The sequence below is a fragment of the Sinocyclocheilus grahami genome, unplaced genomic scaffold (assembly GCF_001515645.1).
Source record: "Sinocyclocheilus grahami isolate Dianchi unplaced genomic scaffold, SAMN03320097.WGS_v1.1 scaffold494.1, whole genome shotgun sequence".
In the NCBI taxonomy this organism is placed as follows: Eukaryota; Metazoa; Chordata; class Actinopteri; order Cypriniformes; family Cyprinidae; genus Sinocyclocheilus; species Sinocyclocheilus grahami.
In genome coordinates this window covers 592,825-613,354 of record NW_015505673.1, presented here as the reverse complement: position 1 = coordinate 613,354, position 20,530 = coordinate 592,825, and the positions used below count along the sequence as shown (strand labels likewise).

General features: G+C 36.5%; 1 protein-coding gene across 6 annotated transcripts in view; it reads right to left on the bottom strand.

Moving 5' to 3' along the window:
- Nucleotides 1–363: 363 nt before the first annotated feature.
- Nucleotides 364–20,530, bottom strand: part of hdac7a (histone deacetylase 7a) — a 92,630-nt gene continuing 72,463 nt past the window's right edge. For 4 of the 6 annotated variants that reach the window (XM_016236668.1, XM_016236672.1, XM_016236671.1 and 1 more), the window contains 14 exons: nucleotides 20,041–20,142; nucleotides 18,234–18,375; nucleotides 17,958–18,011; nucleotides 16,890–17,071; nucleotides 16,439–16,621; nucleotides 14,963–15,179; nucleotides 14,739–14,872; nucleotides 13,638–13,758; nucleotides 13,382–13,431; nucleotides 7,731–7,838; nucleotides 4,118–4,173; nucleotides 1,975–2,062; nucleotides 743–862; nucleotides 364–501 (listed from right to left, as the gene is read on the bottom strand). In XM_016236668.1, coding sequence (XP_016092154.1) covers nucleotides 397–501; nucleotides 743–862; nucleotides 1,975–2,062; nucleotides 4,118–4,173; nucleotides 7,731–7,838; nucleotides 13,382–13,431; nucleotides 13,638–13,758; nucleotides 14,739–14,872; nucleotides 14,963–15,179; nucleotides 16,439–16,621; nucleotides 16,890–17,071; nucleotides 17,958–18,011; nucleotides 18,234–18,375; nucleotides 20,041–20,142 — 1,662 coding nt within the window. In that variant the 3' untranslated portion in view covers nucleotides 364–396. The remainder of the gene's footprint in view (nucleotides 502–742; nucleotides 863–1,974; nucleotides 2,063–4,117; nucleotides 4,174–7,730; nucleotides 7,839–13,381; nucleotides 13,432–13,637; nucleotides 13,759–14,738; nucleotides 14,873–14,962; nucleotides 15,180–16,438; nucleotides 16,622–16,889; nucleotides 17,072–17,957; nucleotides 18,012–18,233; nucleotides 18,376–20,040; nucleotides 20,143–20,530) is intronic. The other 2 variants (XM_016236669.1, XM_016236673.1) reach the window with 2 other exon arrangements.

Here is a 20,530-nt window from a genome sequence, read left to right as displayed (position 1 = left end):
ATTTTTGGTGCATCACAGACTTGTATGATATTACTGGACCTAACCCAAACCCTTCAGTCAGCAAATTCATCGCATTAAATAATCATGGTATCTTCCAATGTCTTCACTTATTATGAGACCAAATACATTTATTTATGTGAAAATGGATCCATATATTAATAACAAGGGTGTCCTGTCCTGCTCCTGGAGGGCCGCTGTCCTGTAGAGTTTAGCTCTAGCCCTAATTAAACACACCACTCAAGGTCTTCAGAAACCTTCAGACAATTGTGCAGGAGCTGGTTGGAGCTATCTTGCCCCTGCAGGAGCAGGATTGAACACCCCTCGTTTCCAGGCAATGCTGTCCATATTCAAGTGTTCCCCTGAGTTAGTTTAAATCAGCAAATGAACCAAGTGAAACTAATACCTGAAGGCAGCCAGGTACTCAGCATCGCCCATGGGAGGTTCCAGACCACCGGTCCATGCCACATTAACGTTGAAACCCTCACCGGCACCAGAACCCACCTGCGACAAATCAAACACGGCACTGCTGTTAAACACTGAAAACCCTCCACTCACTGTGATCCTTTTGTGCTAAAGGCCATGATGCAACTAGTTCTGGTTTGAAACACAGTTGCGCAAGTGTGACACATTGAAACCCCTTGAGTCTAAGAGGCTTCTGTGAGCTTATAGTGTTTCACAGTAAAAGACAAACCAAAGAGTGATGTGTTTGCTATGGTATAATCGATAACCTCTGCGTACTAACCTCTGCCGGTCCACCACTCCCAGGGAAGAAGTTTCCATTATCATAGCGATGGAGAGAGATGTAGAGGACGCTGGGGTCATTGTAGAAGATTTCCTGGGTGCCGTTGCCATGATGAACATCCTGAATGATTGATGAAACATAGTCAGGTTACATTATCATTTGCATTCAGTGCATAAAGGACCACTAAGCTAACACTAAGATGTTTAATGGTCACATTTTGGTTGTTGTTCAGTCAACATTAGCATTACCTTTGTTTCTGGTCTATTAAGACGAAAAAAGACCAAAATCTGGAGGTGATTTGATTCAATGACTGATAAACTCAATCAATTTAGCTTGTTATCCAATACAGTTTGGTAACACAGATTCAAATCAGTTAAAATCGAGTCATTGTTTTACAATATGTTGAAACAAGCTTCACACAAATATCCCAGATTAACTAGAATTTTTGCAGAAATCATCTACACTGTAAAAAAATGAGTGTCATTTTAACTGTAAAATATTGTAAAGACGGTATGGTTAACAGTAAGTTCCTATAATATATACAGGGGAAAAACTGTAAAATATCTAACCAGACATTTCATGTAATTTAAAATACAGTAAAATGCTGTTAATTGTAAAATTTTTAGAAGTAACAAAGAACAAATCAACATATAAACTGATTCTTCATATTGCTGTCTCTTTTACCACCTGCATTATTATGGTGGTTGTCAGTTTATGTTAAAGATACAAAACAGATTTTAGTAGCAGTGTGCATTGTTGAATTTACTAGTTTACACTCACAATTTCTTGTTTGCAAATTAGTTTGATCTGTAAATATTTTTACAGATTTTCTGTATTTTTTACAAAATTATTCTGGCAACCAGATTTTTTTTTTTTTTTTTACAGTGTAGCATTGATAGCCAATTTTATATATATATAAAATCTATATAATATATAATATAACAGATATACTGTAAGTAATCCTCAACTACTGGATATTTAATTGAAATAAACTGTTTTCAATTGTCACACAGTACATTACGCTGTTGTGATGCCTGAATTTACTAATAAACTCTTGATAGCAGTTTTATTGTTTTAATTTGTATAACAGGGAACAAACATAATAGAATGGATTTCCAATATCAGCCATCATATCATTTATTGGCCATAACATGAAACTAATTATGTGCTTATTGGTTTCATCCAGAATTTGCATCCCTAGAACGAACATTGGCTGAATTAAGAGCTCTCACCCAATCAACGATGAGGATTTTACTGGCGCTGAGCTTCTGCTGGAGCTGCTTAGCAGCGATCGCCACTGAGTTGAAGAAACAAAAACCCCTGAGAGAGAGAAAGAGATAAAGTGAGGCCTTCAACCACATTAAATGCCAAAGGATTTGGAAACAGAACAACACAACTATGTTGTAAGCAAACAAATTTCCTCACGCAACTGAACCAGCGGATGTGCAGATCTGTTGTTACTGAAACATGATTTTTAACTATAATGTGTTGAGGTAATCTAAAAGCACTTAAACATTGTCCATATACACAAATAATAAACACGTGGAAACTACCAGCAGATGATTAGATGTGCACTGGGTAGTAAGGGTGCGAGGTGAAATGCTGAGAAATTTGGGAAGAGCGAACTCAGCAGGTTAATAACTGCTGAAATAAATCAGCGTCTTTCCTCCCGCTCCCTCCAAACCTTCATTATCAAGCCATAAATATCCACACACACAGACAGGCATGCTGACGCTGCACACACACACACACACACACACACACACACACACGCACACACTGAACGCGAGGTGACAGAGTGCACATGTGCAAACACCCACGTCACACAAACACACTGCTCAAAATCACTCACATGCACAGGAAGAAGAATCTCACTTCATGACCACAATAAACAGATCCAAACTCTGAGGCCTTCAACCACATTAAATGCCAAAGGATTTGGAAACAGAACAACACAACTATGTTGTAAGCAAACAAATTTCCTCACGCAACTGAACCAGCGGATGTGCAGATCTGTTGTTACTGAAACATGATTTTTAACTATAATGTGTTGAGGTAATCTAAAAGCACTTAAACATTGTCCATATACACAAATAATAAACACGTGGAAACTACCAGCAGATGATTAGATGTGCACTGGGTAGTAAGGGTGCGAGGTGAAATGCTGAGAAATTGGGGAAGAGCAAACTCAGCAGGTTAATAACTGCTGAAATAAATCAGCGTCTTTCCCCCCGCTCCCTCCAAACCTTCATTATAAAGCCATAAATATCCACACACACAGACAGGCATGCTGACGCTGCACACACACACACACACACACACACACACACGCACACACTGAACACGAGGTGACAGAGTGCACATGTGCAAACACCCACGTCACACAAACACACTGCTCAAAATCACTCACATGCACAGGAAGAAGAATCTCACTTCATGACCACAATAAACAGATCCAAACTCACATGGACAACATACTCTATACAGGGTCATTGTAGCTAACTAACACAACTAAAACAATTAAAAAAATTATATAATAACAAAAAATAAATAAAACTTTTTTTAACTTAAAATAGAATGCTAACTGAAATAAAATATAAAAAACTTAGTTTACAAAAAAAGTTTAACTTGTACTAAAATATAAAATATATAGACATATTTAAAAACAACAAAAATGGTAATACTTTACAATAAGGTTCCATTTGTTAACTATATTTAATGCATTAACTAACATTAACAATGAGCGATCCATTTGTTACAGTATTTAATAATCTTTGTTAACGTTAGTTAATAAAAACACAACTGTTCACTGTTAGTCCATGTTAGCTCAGGTCCATTAAATAATATTAATAGATACAACTTTTGATTTTAACAATGTATTAGTAAATGTTGGAATAAACATTCACTAAGATTAATAAATGCTTTAGAAGTATTATTTATTGTTAGTTTATGTTAACTAATGTTAACAAATGGAACCTTATTGTAAAAACAACATTTCTAAAACAAACTAAAATTAAGGCAGAAAATATAAAAATCAAATCAAATTCAAAATATTAACAAAACGATAATATCTCATAATTAAATAAAATAATGTATCTCTAAAATAACAATCTATATTAACAAGCACCCACTATTCTTATTATTGTTTCTTTTATTTTAATATAATCTATTTTACTTATTTAATTTTAATTTATCTGTATGCATTTCTTTTATTTGAAGAACTTTTATAGTAAGAGAGATCAAGAGAGCGAGGCAAAAAATCGATAGAAACATGACGCAGGCCAGGCTCGAACCTGCCTCCACCACCAGACACACATTCTTAAAGAAACTCAAGCGATGTACAGAGGCGCTTCTGTATGTAACAGGCAGACTTACATGGGGTTTGACGGGTCTGCGTGATGTCCTGGTGGCCTAACCACAGCAAAGCCGTTCTGAAACATTGAAACCAACATGCCATTAACTCCACATTTACCAGTCGCCTCTCACGCAGAAACCATGTTTTCACCAAACTGCTTCAGCAAGTGGGCCTCCGCTTTCAGTTAAAGCAATAAAGCCACTTCCCTGAAACATCCCCTATAACCTTCATTAAGGTTAATTACCAGCAGGGGACTTGAGTGATTGAACTAATCTTTTATGGTCGTTACAGTTTTTTAATCAGCTTGATCTGGTCGGTTTGCTGCTTGGTTAATTTTTATTTGATGCAAAGGTAATTACAAAAGACCCTCTGAAGGAAATGAGTGCTTGATTCTGATTGGTTGACACATGATCCAAGAGTTTTGACTGAAGATGCATTTCATATTACGTCAGAATTACAGTAAATAGAAGTTACAGAAGACTCATTTCACGTACTCTTTTATCAAAATTCTACATATTTCTGTTTGATATGATATTTTATTACAGCCAGTGGTACTTGGTGTGATTTTTTTCTTCAATGCTTTGTGAGATGTAAATTAAGGTTACACTTTATTTTAAGGTGTCCTTGTTACAGTGTAATTATACATTTAAGTACTGAGTAATATTAATTAACTACATGCACTTACTATATGGTTAGGGTTTGGCTTAGGGTTACTTGCATGTAATTATGCATAATTAATTATTATTATAATAGTAAGTACATGTAATGTGTGTAACAAGGACACCTTAAAATAAAGTGTTACCTAAATTAATGTGAAGCATTTCAACGTGGAGCTTTAGGTTCTGTGTCCAAGGAAGTGATTATCTCAGAGTTGTCATCTTGTAATTATGGTGATTTCAATGCAACGTGAACACGCATAATATTGAATGTTCTAGAACTGCACAGCTAGTATTGACTGCATTTTTCAGTAGCATGACAGTAGATCAGTTTTATTCAAAGTAGAGAATCAAAATACAACAAGCTACTTTTTCCAACAAGTTGGAGTGTAGCGTGACAAAACACTAAATCATTGTATTTATCGCTCTGCATTTCTCATGCAGCTTTACAAATCAAAGAGACTCTGTCCTCATACTTACTAAATCTGAATCATTTCAGTCAATCGGTTTGCTTGCATGGTTTCACTGGTCTCATAAACGATTCAGTGTTGCATTACGACTCTCACACTGAAATATTTAGGCTACTGACATTTGTACTGATGCTTTTTAGATGTTTCTTTCAAGATAATGTCACTACTTTAAGCATTTAATGGTGTAATTTGATAATTATGCAGATAAACAACTTCAAAATAGTTCGTTTTGTACACTACCGACCAAAAGTTTGGGCTCAGTAAGATTTTTATTCAGCAAGGATGCATTAAATTGATCAAAAGTGACAATAAAGACATTTATAATGTTATACAATTCTATTTCAAATAAAATTTCTGAAATGTCTATTCATCAAAGAATTTCCACAAAATATGAAGCAGCACAACTGTTTTCATCATTGATAATAATCAGAAATATTTCTTAAGCAGCAAATCAGCATATTCTAATGATTTCTGAAGGATTATGTGGCACCGAAGACTATATAACAGATGTGTTTTATTGTGGCCAGCCGAAGGCACACCTGTGCAATAATCATGCTGTCTAATCAGCATCTTGATATGCCACACCTGTGAGGTGGATGGATTATCTCGGCAAAGGAGAAGTGCTCACTAACACAGATTTAGACAGATTTGTGAACAATATTTGAGAGAAATAGGCCTTTTGTGTACATAGAAAAAGTCTTAGATCTTTGAGTTCAGCTCATGAAAAATGGGGGCAAAAACAAAAGTGTTGCGTTTATAATTTTGTTCAGTGTAGTATATAATGTTCTAAAAACATTCTGAGTGGTAATGTAACTTCGAAGCTAACTACTTTTGTTAAAAAAAGGTCTAGTTGTTATTTGTAGCTTCGCGAGCTAACACTGTGCACAGCTGCACAGTTCCAGGTTCGTTTCAGTTCTAGGTTGTGTTTCAAACTTAGTAGCATTAGAATGGGTTGTTTCTAAGAAAGATGCTTAACCAGAGGTGTGAGGAAGTTGTTACACACCTGAACAATACTGGGCAGCACACTTAAAAGGAGAGCTTTGTACCATATCTACCCCATAAAATGTACATATTAGAACCTTAGAGTAGTAATATATACCCTTAAGATACTACTATTAACTTGTTAGGGGTAAAAAGGTACAAAAAATGTGTCTTTGATGGTGCTGCCACAGTGACAAGCTGCTGCCCTAAGATACAAGAGTGTATGTGGGTCAAAGACGTTAAGATGTCCTCATCAAAAGAAATTTACAAAAGTGATTTTATGTCCATAGAAAGCACATTAAATGCAAGTAAAGTGTCTACATTTAAGGGTTCAAATAAGTTTTTGAAGAGTAAAATGTCAAAATTAAATTATAGTTATGTAAAAATTTAAACAACATGCTTATTCCGACCTGTACATATTAAAATGTATAAAAGAATAAGGGAGCATATTACATTTTATTGTGTTTTAAATGAGTAAAAAAATCTTACTGACTAATGGGCAAAACCTAGGATAGTGGCACATTTAAAAAATGTAAAATAACAATCTAGGTTGTGTTTCAAACTTAGTAGCATTAGAATGGGTTGTTTCTAAGAAAGATGCTTAACCAGAGGTGTGAGGAAGTTGTTACACACCTGAACAATACTGGGCAGCACACTTAAAAGGAGAGCTTTGTACCATATCTACCCCATAAAATGTACATATTAGAACCTTAGAGTAGTAATATATACCCTTAAGATACTACTATTAACTTGTTAGGGGTAAAAAGGTACAAAAAATGTGTCTTTGATGGTGCTGCCACAGTGACAAGCTGCTGCCCTAAGATACAAGAGTGTATGTGGGTCAAAGACGTTAAGATGTCCTCATCAAAAGAAATTTACAAAAGTGATTTTATGTCCATAGAAAGCACATTAAATGCAAGTAAAGTGTCTACATTTAAGGGTTCAAATAAGTTTTTGAAGAGTAAAATGTCAAAATTAAATTATAGTTATGTAAAAATTTAAACAACATGCTTATTCCGACCTGTACATATTAAAATGTATAAAAGAATAAGGGAGCATATTACATTTTATTGTGTTTTAAATGAGTAAAAAAATCTTACTGACTAATGGGCAAAACCTAGGATAGTGGCACATTTAAAAAATGTAAAATAACAACTAATTAGTATTTGGGGTGAAAGTAATTAGTTTTTTAATATGTCAAATTAATTTTTGTTGTAAATATGCCTGACGAGATCGTTACACTGAATGACATTTTAGTGGGTGTCTTCTGTAAATCAGGGGGAAATGTATGATATTTATTTTTTGCTCAGAAAAACAAAAACAAAAATACAATTACATTAAACAGAAAACTTTTTATTTATTTTTTGGAAAACCAACTATTTATTTGTTGTAGTTTTTATGCTTAAACCCTTTTTCGTCTTTGACCCATGTACATGTGTGGCCACTGAATTAATGAAAATGAATGCATTTATTGTCAATAATACAATGTTCATCAGAGTAAGTGTTGGATATTGTTTTGTACAGACCTTGAGCTCTCCTTTAGCCACTCTGAAGGCCAGCTCCGTCACGCTCCCGGCCGCCAAGCGGGACGCTGTGGACGTGTGCATCTCGTTCCAGATGGTGTCGTTGTCCACCTGTCGAAATACAAGCATGCTCAGCAAACAGCGCAGGTGAAGCCTAAAAATCAGTTGATTTCTTTATAGGAGTCCAAATCTGCTAGGGGGTAATAATGGAGCAACAGTTTTAAAAACGACACGATCTGCATTTAAATAAAGGATTTTGGTTACAGTTTGTTTTACAGTATGCGTACTTACAGTGTACTAAAAGTGTACTTACCCAAGAAAGCACTGCGTAGTACAAGGTAACTAGGTCACACTTTATTTTAAGGACCTACTCTCACTATTAATTAACTATGACTTCTGCCTCAATAAACTCCTAATTTGTTGTTATTAATAGTAAGTAAGTTTAGGTATGGGGTCAGATTAAGGGATCTAAAATATGATCAAGCAGATTAACTCATTAATATGTGCTTTGTAAGTACTAATAAACAGCCAATATGCTACTAATATGCATGCTAATAAGCAACTAGTTCATAGTGAGAACTGGTCCTTAAAATAAAGTGTTACCGGTAACTACATTGGTTAAGGTTAGGTTTAGGGTTAGTACTTAGTTATTACCCAGCTATTATAATAAGTACATAGCGGAACAGGACTGTAAAATAAAGTACTGCCAACGTGTGTGTTATAAAAGACGATAAAAACAGCTTTGTGCATTAAAACCATCTAAAAAATAATGAACTTGATTTTCAAAAGTCAGATTTTTGACAAGTCAAACATCTCAGTCTCTGGGTAACGTGCAATTTATTTAAGCCACAAAATAAACCTCAAGTATAATGAGCATTTTATAAAACACATTTTATAATAGCCCAAAATCAAACACAGTTCACCCCTCGCACGTTATCACGTCCATAAAAAGACTGGCTGTCGGCTGGAATATTAGAAGCATTAGGGCATCCGTCGCTTCACTGTATACTTGTCAGCTAAGAAATAAATAATTATTGCCTCACGATCCATCTGTTTTCAAATCCACATTATTTGAATCATAACATCGATGTCTGTCAAAAAATAACATGCACAGTACACAGTAATATTTGTGACCCTGGAGCACAAAAGCAGTCTTCAGTCGCTGGGGTATATTTGTAGCAATAGCCAAACATACATTGTATGGGTCAAAATGATCAATTTTTCTTTTATGCCAAAAATCATTAGGATATTAAATAAAGATCATGTTCCATGAAGATATTTTGTACATTTCCTACCGTAAATATATCAAAACTTAATTTTTGATTAGTAATATGCATTGCTAAGAACTTCATTTGGACAACTTTAAATGTGATTTTCTCAATATTTAGATTTTTTTGCACCCTCAGATTCCAGATTTTCAAATAGTTGCATCCCGGCCAAATATCGTCCTATCCTAACAAACCATACATCAATGGAAAGCTTATTTATTCAGCTTTCAGATGATGTATAAATCTCAATTTCGAAAAATTGACCCTTATGACTGATTTTGTGGTCCAGGGTCACATTTATGAGAAACAGAGGTCTAAATGAGTATATGCATTTCCCAGAAAACCCACGCTTGCAGAGAAGGAGAAAATAGCGGCCTGAGCGGCTTCAACATGCTGACGATAACACACCTAATACATAATACACTCGAGTATATTCTTCACTCGCTGAAATTGAGGTGATTTTTACTTCTCTCAACTTCTCAGTTGTTTAAAAGCACAAAGTATTTTTTTTTCAATAAAAGATGATCCCTTTTTACATTATTTGTTACATTTAAGTACCCCTTTGCAGATTTTGCGTCACTTACTCCACTTACACGTAGGTGTAACTACTCTGATCATAAACAAAACTGCTTTGCTGAGTGATTTATGTGCAGCTGAACCCAAGTTAACACTTGATTTTGCGAATGTTTCACCGTTTTTTGCTGCGAGTAGGCGCCTCCACCCAAGCCCTGGCTCTCGTAATCCCTCAGCGCGCGTACATGACAAACCATCTCTGTCAGTCACCCATTCTGCCAGAATAAAATGATGTAGCTGAATTGTCTTGGCGTACACTAGCACATTTATCATTATGACAGCCGTGATCAACGTTCATAAATCTGCAAAGCCGCAAACAGCGGTTCAACTGAAGGGCACGGCTGCACAATGCGCGACAGGCACTTACGGCAAACTGATGCAATAGAGATGTGCTCATCAACAACAACCGCAGACAACAAGGCGGGGTGGAATCTGAACTCATATTTTAAGCATCTCATTTTTAATCCACAATCAGTAAACTGAGCGTAATCCTATTCAAATGAATGAATAACCAGCTGTATGCTTTCAAACAGATGGTAACGCTGGAGAATTATGACGAAACATGTTTATCCAACCATATTTGTATAAAGATCACTCATGCATGCAAAAGTATTTAGATGCTTATTTTTGTTGTAAGCATCCACAAGATGAAGTGTGTGTTACAAATTACAGAACATAAACTACATTTCAAGAATACACACTAAAAGAAAGAGGCTGGAGTGACCGACACTATAAATAGATTTCATGTTATGTGTCAAACTAATGGTATGTTTAAAGATTCTTTGTGTGTGGTCTCCATATTGCCTCTCATTACTACTTGCTGATTATGCATATTACCATAGTGGAGAAAAAAATGCCTAAAACGTTATAATTTTTCTTGTCTGTGCAAAACTTGCACACAATCCTAATACACTACCGTTCAAGTGTTTGGGTCAATGAGATTGAAAGAACTCTCTTCTGCTCACCAAGGCTGCATTTATTTGATCAAAAACACAGAAAAAACTGTAATATTGCGAAATATTATTACTATTTAAAATAACTGTATTCTATGTGAATATATTTAAAATTTTAATTTATTTCTGTGATCAAAGCTGAATTTTCAGCACCATTACTCCAGTCTTCAGTGTCACATGATCCTCCAGAAATCAGTATAATATGCTGATTTGCTGCTCAAGAAACATTTATTATTATCATCAATCTTGAAAGCAGTTGTGCTGATTCACATTTTTGTGGAAACCATGGTGCATTTTATTTTTAGGACTCTTTGATATAGACTTCTTAGCTGTTATAAATTCACTGTAAACCACGGCTTCACGGGGCTTATTGCTTTAATACGAATACAGCGGTTTAAACCAAGTGTTTTGATGAAACATGATGAAAAGATTTCATTTAGGCTTTTATTCATATTTATTACACGTCTCTGTGGAATACTTGATTCTGATTGGTCAGTCGCGACATTCCGAGGTCTGTTATCCCTCGATAACAACCGGTAAGAGCTGATAACACAGGCTCATCCGGGTAACTGAAGTCGGCGCTATACTCTTGCTAGGAACAGTTTTTCTTGGTGGAAGCTTTGCGTTTGGTTAGCTAATAATATATTAAAACTCGATTCAATATTATGCGTGCAATTATTTAATTATGTCATCCTGGTATCGCGGACTCGCTCTCTCGTTTCATTCAAACGCAGCTGCTGTCTTAAATCAATATCTTTTATCGCCATAATTATTTATGTGAAATGTTGTCTAACTGCACCGTATCCCTTAAATGTCAATCTAGTTTGAACTTGCCGCTTGCTCACAATTGCTGTCTTCACGGAAGCTTTGCGTTCAAATATTTCAACTCAAATCAATATTTCGTGTCTAATTATTTACTCATGTGGCAAGTAGCCGTGCAATAAGCGGGATAATGTGTGTACGTTATCCCTTACATAAACGCTGATCAATACACTCACATAGAGCACATCAAATATGGTAAACAGAAGCTCAAGCGTGCTTGTTTGATGTGTGAGAACCAATGAGGTTTGTTCCCACAAATCAGGCTATTTATGTATGCGAACAAAAGTCTTGCATTAAACCGCTCAATTCACAAGGATTACTTTTGCGATGTCTTTATGTTATTTTTAATGCATTTAAGTTTTGGTTGCAAAGATTTCCAATAGACTGACAAAAACTATAACAGAATATAAAAATGTCTTCATTTGTGTTCCAAAAAAAGAACAAAAGCTTGGAAGGATACGAGGGTGAGTAAATGCATTTTTTGGGTGTACTATCTCTTTAAATGATCAGATGCACTGAAATTCTGGGCAGATAACAATATCTAAAAAACAGTGTTTTTGCATTATACCCCTTTCAATTTATGAAATATGTTAGTAATACTCATCATCATTGAAATCTGTAAAAACATCATACAGACTGAATAGATGTGCCGTCTATATGACGCAAAGTCTTGACTATTACAATACAAGAATATTTATTTCACTCAAAAACTCTAGTGAGCATTTGTATGTGAGAAAGCATTTAACAGAGGCTGCTTTTTGTCACGTTTTTACTTATTGCTTCTTAAAACAAACAAAATAAGTAAAATGGTCTATTATTGCTTATAGCAGATGATCTCAATTAAAATACGTCCAAACTCAAAGTCAAATGACGTGTGGATCTTGAATTAAACCTTCACAGAGCAACATGACATGCTAACTTGGCTAAAAACTACATATGTGGTAACATTTATGTCGTTAGTCCACTTTAGACGTTCTACTAACTATAAGTAACGAGAGTTAGTTGACAAGTAGTTGCAAAGTTAGAGTATTAGTAAACTGTCTGCTTAATAACACTTTATTTTGACGCTCCACCAATAGACATTTTGTGGACTATAAGTAACTTTGCAACTGCATGTCAACTTCTTTTACTAACCCTAACCTAACAGTCTACTAATACTCTAATGAGAGTTAGTTAGACATGTTGTTACCTATATAGTTATATTCTTATATTATAGTTAGTAGAGTGTCAAATCTGCACCATCAAAATAAAGTGTAGTCACGTGTTTCTGGGTCATGCTTACTTGCGCACACATACTAATTCATGAGTCGGGTTAAGTCTTACTGCACATGCCCTTAATGAAAATACTGTAACATTCGCTGCTAAAATTGCTGGAATTTAACTTTCTGTATCAATAATAATAATTCAATTCTCCCAGTTAACAACAAGTAAAATACTGGCCACTAACACGTCATGTATGTCTACTTAATTTCCGCATCTAGCATGTTTCTTGCAGGGTTATGGCCAAGTTGACTCTGTGTGTGTGTGTGTGTGTGTGTGTGTGTGTGTGTTTTCACTTACCCCGACTCCTCCACAGGGCAGCATGACGAACATTCGCTGTGACAGTATGCCTGTTGGACACAGAGTGACGTCAAGTCGATTAACTGTCATTCTCGCATTCGCCGCTTGACATTTCCAACCTTTTAGTCATTGCGAAAGTCGCTTATATTCGTGTGTTGGCGTTCCTGTACTTTGAAAAATGAGGTGTTGTGCTGGCCAAGCTGCAGCTGACACGTGTGTATATGATGTGAATCGTGTGTGTGTGACGATGTGTTACATGCCCTTAATGAAAATACTGTAACATTCGCTGCTAAAATTGCTGGAATTTAACTTTCTGTATCAATAATAATAATTCAATTCTCCCAGTTAACAACAAGTAAAATACTGGACGTCATGACGTCATGTATGTCTACTTAATTTCCGCATCTAGCATGTTTCTTGCAGGGTTATGGCCAAGTTGACTCTGTGTGTGTGTGTGTGTGTGTGTGTTTTCACTTACCCCGACTCCTCCACAGGGCAGCATGACGAACATTCGCTGTGACAGTATGCCTGTTGGACACAGAGTGACGTCAAGCCGATTAACTGTCATTCTCGCATTCGCCGCTTGACATTTCCAACCTTTTAGTCATTGCGAAAGTCGCTTATATTCGTGTGTTGGCGTTCCTGTACTTTGAAAAATGAGGTGTTGTGCTGGCCAAGCTGCAGCTGACACGTGTGTATATGATGTGAATCGTGTGTGTGTGACGATGTGTTACCGGCCAGCTTGCGATTGTCCAGTTTGAGGCGGTTGAGTGGATTGGTGCCATAGAGCAGAACGTGACGCTCGGTGTGGACAGACTGTAACTCCTCTAGAGTGGCCTTCCTTCCCCGAATACTCTGCAGAGGAAGCAAAAACATCAAAGACCATGAGAGAGGATTTTCATGGTGCAAACATGCTGCCAGCATTGGAGTTATTAAAAGCAGGGAGGTTTTTGGATATCTTTTTTCAATATAATGGAAGCGAATGAGGACTGAGAAATGAAAAAGGAAGAGAATGAAGCTTCGAAAAGGACCAAAAGAAGTATGAAGAACGTGGTCCGCTATACTGTTTATCTTCTGAAGTCATACAAAAGTTTTGTGCGACAAAAACTAATATGAATTTTCCTGTTGCTATTCACTGAACGTGTGCTTTTGTCACCAGGTGCCGGATTCATGGAAATCTTCTTGAATGAAGAAGTTCGTAAGAAAAAAAAAATCTCAAGTCCTCAAATATTTTCTTAAGAAGTGAAAGTTACACTTTATTTTAAGGTGTCCTTGTTACAGTGTAATTATACATTTAAGTACTGAGTAACATTAATTAACTACATGCACTTACTATATGGTTAGGGTTAGGATTTGGGTTACTTGCGTGTAATTATGCATAATTAATTATTATAATAGTAAATACATGTAACGTGTGTAACAAGGACACCTTAAAATAAAGTGTTACCGAAGTGAAGACATGCTCATCTACAATGAAAAACACTTTTCGCGCTGCCCTCTATTTTAAATAGTAATTTTTAAAGAGCCTTTCTTAAGATGGAGTGGTCTGTTGCGTTCATTTGCACTTTGTGTGATCTAAACTTAGTGGCATGGTATTTTGATATCTAGCTTGAATATTATGCTTTCATCTCCTTCTGTTGATCTACTTCCACTGAAGAAAATCAAGTCAAGCAGGTTTGTAACAACATGAGGGTGAATAAATGATGACAGAATGTTGATTTTGGGCTGAACTGTTCCGTTAATGTGGATGTGCTCAAGAAATGTTGAAAATGATGGTAGGACAGATTATTCAGCACCCCCTTTAGGAAAGGAGAGGAAGTGCAGGCTGTAAATACCTCACACTGGCCCCTGAGGCCCCTCTCCTGCAAGCGCGACCAGATGCTCTGGATTCTCCCAGCATGCTCTGGGTGGCTGCTGTTGTCTCCACACGCACACTGGTGCTTCAGCATTTGGGAGTCATACACCAGACCTGCACACACACACACACACATTGAGGTTTGAGTCAGTGTGAGTGTATCATCTGGTGCAGAGAGCCGTGTGATTGGTGGAGACTCTGTACCCGTGGTGAAGCGCGGCTGGCTCTGGGGCGGCTCCGGTGCCGTGCTGAGAGGCAAGGCTTTGTCCGGCAGCGTCAGCGAGGTGGAGGCTGGAGACGACTGCGTACGAGAGAGCGGCCGGTGTGCGGCGCCGAGCATCATGGGTACCGCCAGTGTCTCCATGTGAGCCGTCTGTCTGCGCAGGTGCTGGAGTTGCTTTTGCGTTTCCCACAGGCGTGACTGCAAAGAAAGCGTTTCAGGATGTTTTACGAAAACTACATCAGATAAATGTCTGAAATAAAATATCATACAATACTTTTGAGAAGTATTACTACATAGGGATGAAATAGTGCAGTTAGATCACATTTACTTGAAATAATGTATTATAACATTTATTTTAATTAATTATCGATCGATCGACTGACCGATCTAAGCTATTTTATTAATAAATGTCGCGGAGCAGCATTGACAACAAGTTTCTGTGCTCCTGAATGTTTCTGTGTGTACGCAGCGCAATCTCTTGCTCTCTCTGTGTGTGTGTGTGTGTGTGTGTGTGTGTGTGTGTGTGCATCAATTAAAGCAGCGCATTAATATAGAACGGTTATTAAACTGACTTGGAACTACCTGTGCATTAAACAGTTTTAATGCACACCTGCCAGCCAATCAGAATCCAGTATTCAGACAGACCATGGAATAAGTTGATTTAACTAAAATAAAAATGAGTTTTAAAAATGGTCAAATCTACTGCCTTTTTATTGTATCAGAGTAGTGAACATCTAACGACAACTTTTATAAAATTATCAAAAAATGTGCTTAATTGTCATGAAATAAATAAAGGTGTTAAAACACTTAATGATAAAAAACAAGCATGCTTTATTTTATTTATGCAAAACATAACGGTTTGTCTTTTGATTTTGAGATCACGTGCTACAGTTCAAAAGTTTGTGGTACGTGCTAATTTTTTTTCTATCAAGGAATCCTGAAAAAATATGTATATTGTGGTTTCTACAAAAATATGAAGCAGCACAACTGTTTTCAAGATTGATGATAATAATAATACATGTTTCTCGAGCATCAAATCAGCATATTATACTGATTTCTGAAGATCATGTGACACTGAAGACTGGAGGAATGATGCTGAAAATACAGCTTTGATCACAGAAATAAACTACATTTTAAAATATATTCACATAGAATACAGTTATTTTAAATAGTAATAATATTTCACATTATCACTGTATTTTTGATCAAATAAATCCAGCCTTGTTGAGCATACAAGACTTCTTTCACAATGTTTTTGTGACATTCATCCACACACGATTATTGGATCGCTTGAATTTTCTTTCATTTAAATTTTTGGCTTCCCCCTTATCTAGCAAATTGAAACATAAGTTATTATGAAATTACTTCTAAATTTTGTGTGATAACGTTTAGGCAGGCCGTTTTGCACAATGAAACATGTGCGGCTTATTCTTCAGGATTGGTGGTTTGTGTCTAACCTGGTTGAGAATGAGGGCGTGTTGCAGGTTGAGCTGCTCCTCTTGACTCTCCAGCTCTCTCTGAGACTCCGCCCTCACCCTGGCCTGATGGGCGTCGCCCGCTGACGGCCCCACCTCCTCGGAGTCCATGTCCTCTGACGGGATCTGCCGGAGACGAGGCTTCTCGCTGGACTTCGACATGAGCTGCGGGACACGGACAGAGATCCTGATGAATCCCACATACTTGTTTTCATTCTCCTTCCACAAACATAAATGACGTGCATTTCCAAAATCTGATTTCAAATCAAATATGAATGTGGTTTGGATGAGGTTTGACAAAATAAATCAGATTTCACGCTTTTTTCGATCCTGACTACAAACAACTAATCAGATTTGATTCCGGAATGCATCGAAAGTCATTGTATTATCCCTGTCCTAGAGTAAAGCGAGGCGTGAGGGGTGTGATCTGGACCTTGCCCAGGTGAGTCTGCTGCTTGAGTCTCTCCAGGAGCTGCGCGCTGTGCTGCTGCTGCTGGAGCAGGTGAGGATGGAGCGCACGGGGGCTCTGGGGCAGCGGTTCGGAGCGGGTCCGGCTCAGCGGCTTATGAGGACCAGACGCGCTGAACTGCAGGGGAACCGGACCCAGACCTGGAACTGATCACAAACAGCAGGGACAAATCTGATTATACTTTCATAAAAACAGAAGGAGATGAAAGCATAATATTCAAGCTCAATATCAAAATACCATGCCACATAGTTTAGATCACACAAAGTGCAAAATAAACAGCATGCAAAATGACCCACAATGACTTAAATATAACAATAGATTCGAACATATCAACTCAGTGAGCACGGTGCATGAATTATAAATATAACTTTTTTTTTTCATGTAATTCATTTTACATTGATTTTGTATTTAAATATTAGACTGTCCAGTGTTTTTTGTTTGTTTAGGTTTTTTGTTTTCTTAATAATAATAATAATAATAAGTAATATAATTCTTTATTTTTTTACATTGATTTTGTATTTAAATATTAGACTGTCCAGTGTTTTTTGTTTGTTTAGTTTTTTTGTTTTCTTAATAATAATAATAATAATAATAATAACTTAATAATAATAATAATAATAATAATAATAATAATAATAATAATAAGACTAATATTTTTAAAAACAGATAAATATAATAGTTAAAAAAAATAATTAAATATTATTATAATATACACTACTGTTTAGTGGACTGTAAGATTTTTCAATGTTTTTGAAAAGACTATTGTGCTCACAAAGGCTTTGTTTATTTTATTTAAAAAAAATACAGTAAATTAATACTGTACAGTATATTAATATTCTACACTATCACTATATAATGTATTCCTGTTATGCAAAGCTGAATTTTCAGCATCATTAAAAGAACAGCATTTATTTGAGACTGAAATCTTTTGTAATAATGTAAAAGTCTTTACTCTCGCTGTCACTACTAACCAATCGAATGTCTCCTTGCTGAATAAAAGTATTTATTAAAAAAATAAATAAACATACTGACCCCAAACTTTTGAATGGTAGTGTATATGTTTTTCTGAAGTCCCATAATTGTTTGCTGTGTAAAACAAATATAAAAAGTCACACTATAAATACAAAGACTATTTATAAATGAATGAATATAGTTTATATTCTGAAAATAATTGTTATTCCCAACAGCCAGACTGTTGTTTCAAGCAGTGACCACTAGATGGCGGACATATCAAGCATACAGTCCTTCAGTAGCATTTCCTCACAGTAAAACTCTCAGAGTGATTCAGACAGCGTTCAGAGCTCTTACCGGCCAGTAGAGGGGTGTGTACGAGTCCAGAGGGCTCCAGGATGAGGACGGGCTGTATGAGCGGTCCGCTCTGCTCCTCCACACCCAGAGGAACCAGCACCGGCACACGACCCAGCTTCAGCGAACCCAACTCACTCTCCACCTGCAGAGACACTCGAGCTTATTATGGGCTGCCTCACATCACGCTACCAGCTTCTGAGTTAAACTGCAGCCTCAAAATAGCTAATGATACTTGCATGAATGAGGAATTGTATTTTATGATGTATTACCCTTAAAAAAGTACATTACAGTGATTCTAAATGGGTCTCAGGTCAGTTCTGACAGAAGGAGCAACAAATACTAAATGCAATAATTAAAGCAACTGCGGAAACATGTACTAGAAGACATTAAATACAAGTTCAAATGGATTGTGCAAACTACAATGTTTTACGTGGAGAATTATTGGGTTCCAAAAGCATGAAACCATCAAAATTCTATTTTGTTCAATAAAGAGTTTTGGAACGGTGTTGTGTGTCACTGCTTGATGTTGAAACTGTAAATGAGAACCAGTGCGTTAATTCATCACTTTTATATGGAAAGTAACACACTTGTTTCTTTTATTTTACTTGTTCGCATGTTAGCTGAGGCTCTCACTCACTTGTGGGCGATTTTAAAATTCAGAGTGGTATTTTCCCTGGCATAGTTAGCCTAAAACGGCCAGCCCACACCCCTGTACAGACGATGTGCAGCTTGCAGTGCTGCTGTGTTGGTTTTAACGGGAACAATGCAGTTTTGTCATTACATTACAATTTTAAATCCATTAAAGTATTGTCTTTTCAACAAGACTGGAATGCTATATTGACCGATATTATGATTATTTTTATAAATAGAAAAGTACCTTCTTCAAAAACATAACTTTTAGGTATTTAAGTGTAAATTCAAAAAGGAACATCCCTTCTGAAAAAGGAGGGCGCTTAACTGTAGTAAATGTGCACTTGTAGTGAACTTCAAATCTTAAAAGTATCTGTAAAAAAACTGTACTTGCAGATTATTTCATATTAATGAAATGAAAGGCCACTTAAAAGTACTTAAAGAGAGTATACCTTAAATATTTTAAAAAGTACACTTTGCAATGTCAAAATAAAAGTTTTATATTAAAGTACATTTTAAATCATCATGTGCTTTTTTCACACTTTAAAGAAGTACACTTGTTTTGATGTGTTGACTAACATACTAAAGCACATGCAAAGTACTTGATTATAATTTTAGCTGTAGTGTGTTACTCAATATTGCATTTAAAGTTAATATCTTTTAAATGAACTAAATTGTAACTTCATCATCACAAATGTGCAATTGCAAATAGATTTAAATACACGAGACACAAGTTTTAATAGAAATGACAGAGTTTACCATTACATAAATGTCGGTATATTCAGCAAAGACAACAGACAACAGAAGTAATTATGAAATTACATATAAAGATGTATTAAGTCCTATTTAGGTGGGTCAAAAACTTCAGCTAATTACATTTAATAAACTAAATATTTATTTGTAATTTTAATTAAAATGATCTAAACATTTATTTAAACTATAATACACTATAATGCATTTTTATTTAATTGCAATTAACATGCCCCTTCAAGCCCTTTGGCCCTTCATGTTAAAATTTTGGGCAACTCTGTTATAAGTACCCTTTTTAAAAAAGTTTGCTAAAGTGTACTTCTTTTTCACAAGAATGACATTACTTCCAAAAACCTTTCAGATTACATATTGCGCAATATTTGTAAGGAATTACTGACTGTAAGAAAGCACATGGCGACTGCGATACCTTGGTGTTAGCGGGGAGGCCTAGCGTGATGGTGGGGAGACTGGAGGGATTCTGCACTGTGAAGTGAGCTAAAGACCCGTCCTGCAACAGCAGCCTCTGAGCCTGACACACACACACACACACACACACACACGCACACACGCACGCACGCACACACACAGACACACGCACACACAGACACACGCACACACAGACACACGCACACACAGACACACGCACACACAGACACACGCACACACAGACACACGCACACACAGACACACGCACACACAGACACACGCACACACAGACACACGCACACACAGACACACGCACACACAGACACACGCACACACAGACACACGCACACACAGACACACGCACACACAGACACACGCACACACAGACACACACACGCACACGCAAACAGACACACACACGCACACACAGACACACGCACACACAGACACACGCACACACACGCACCACAGACACACACACACACACACAC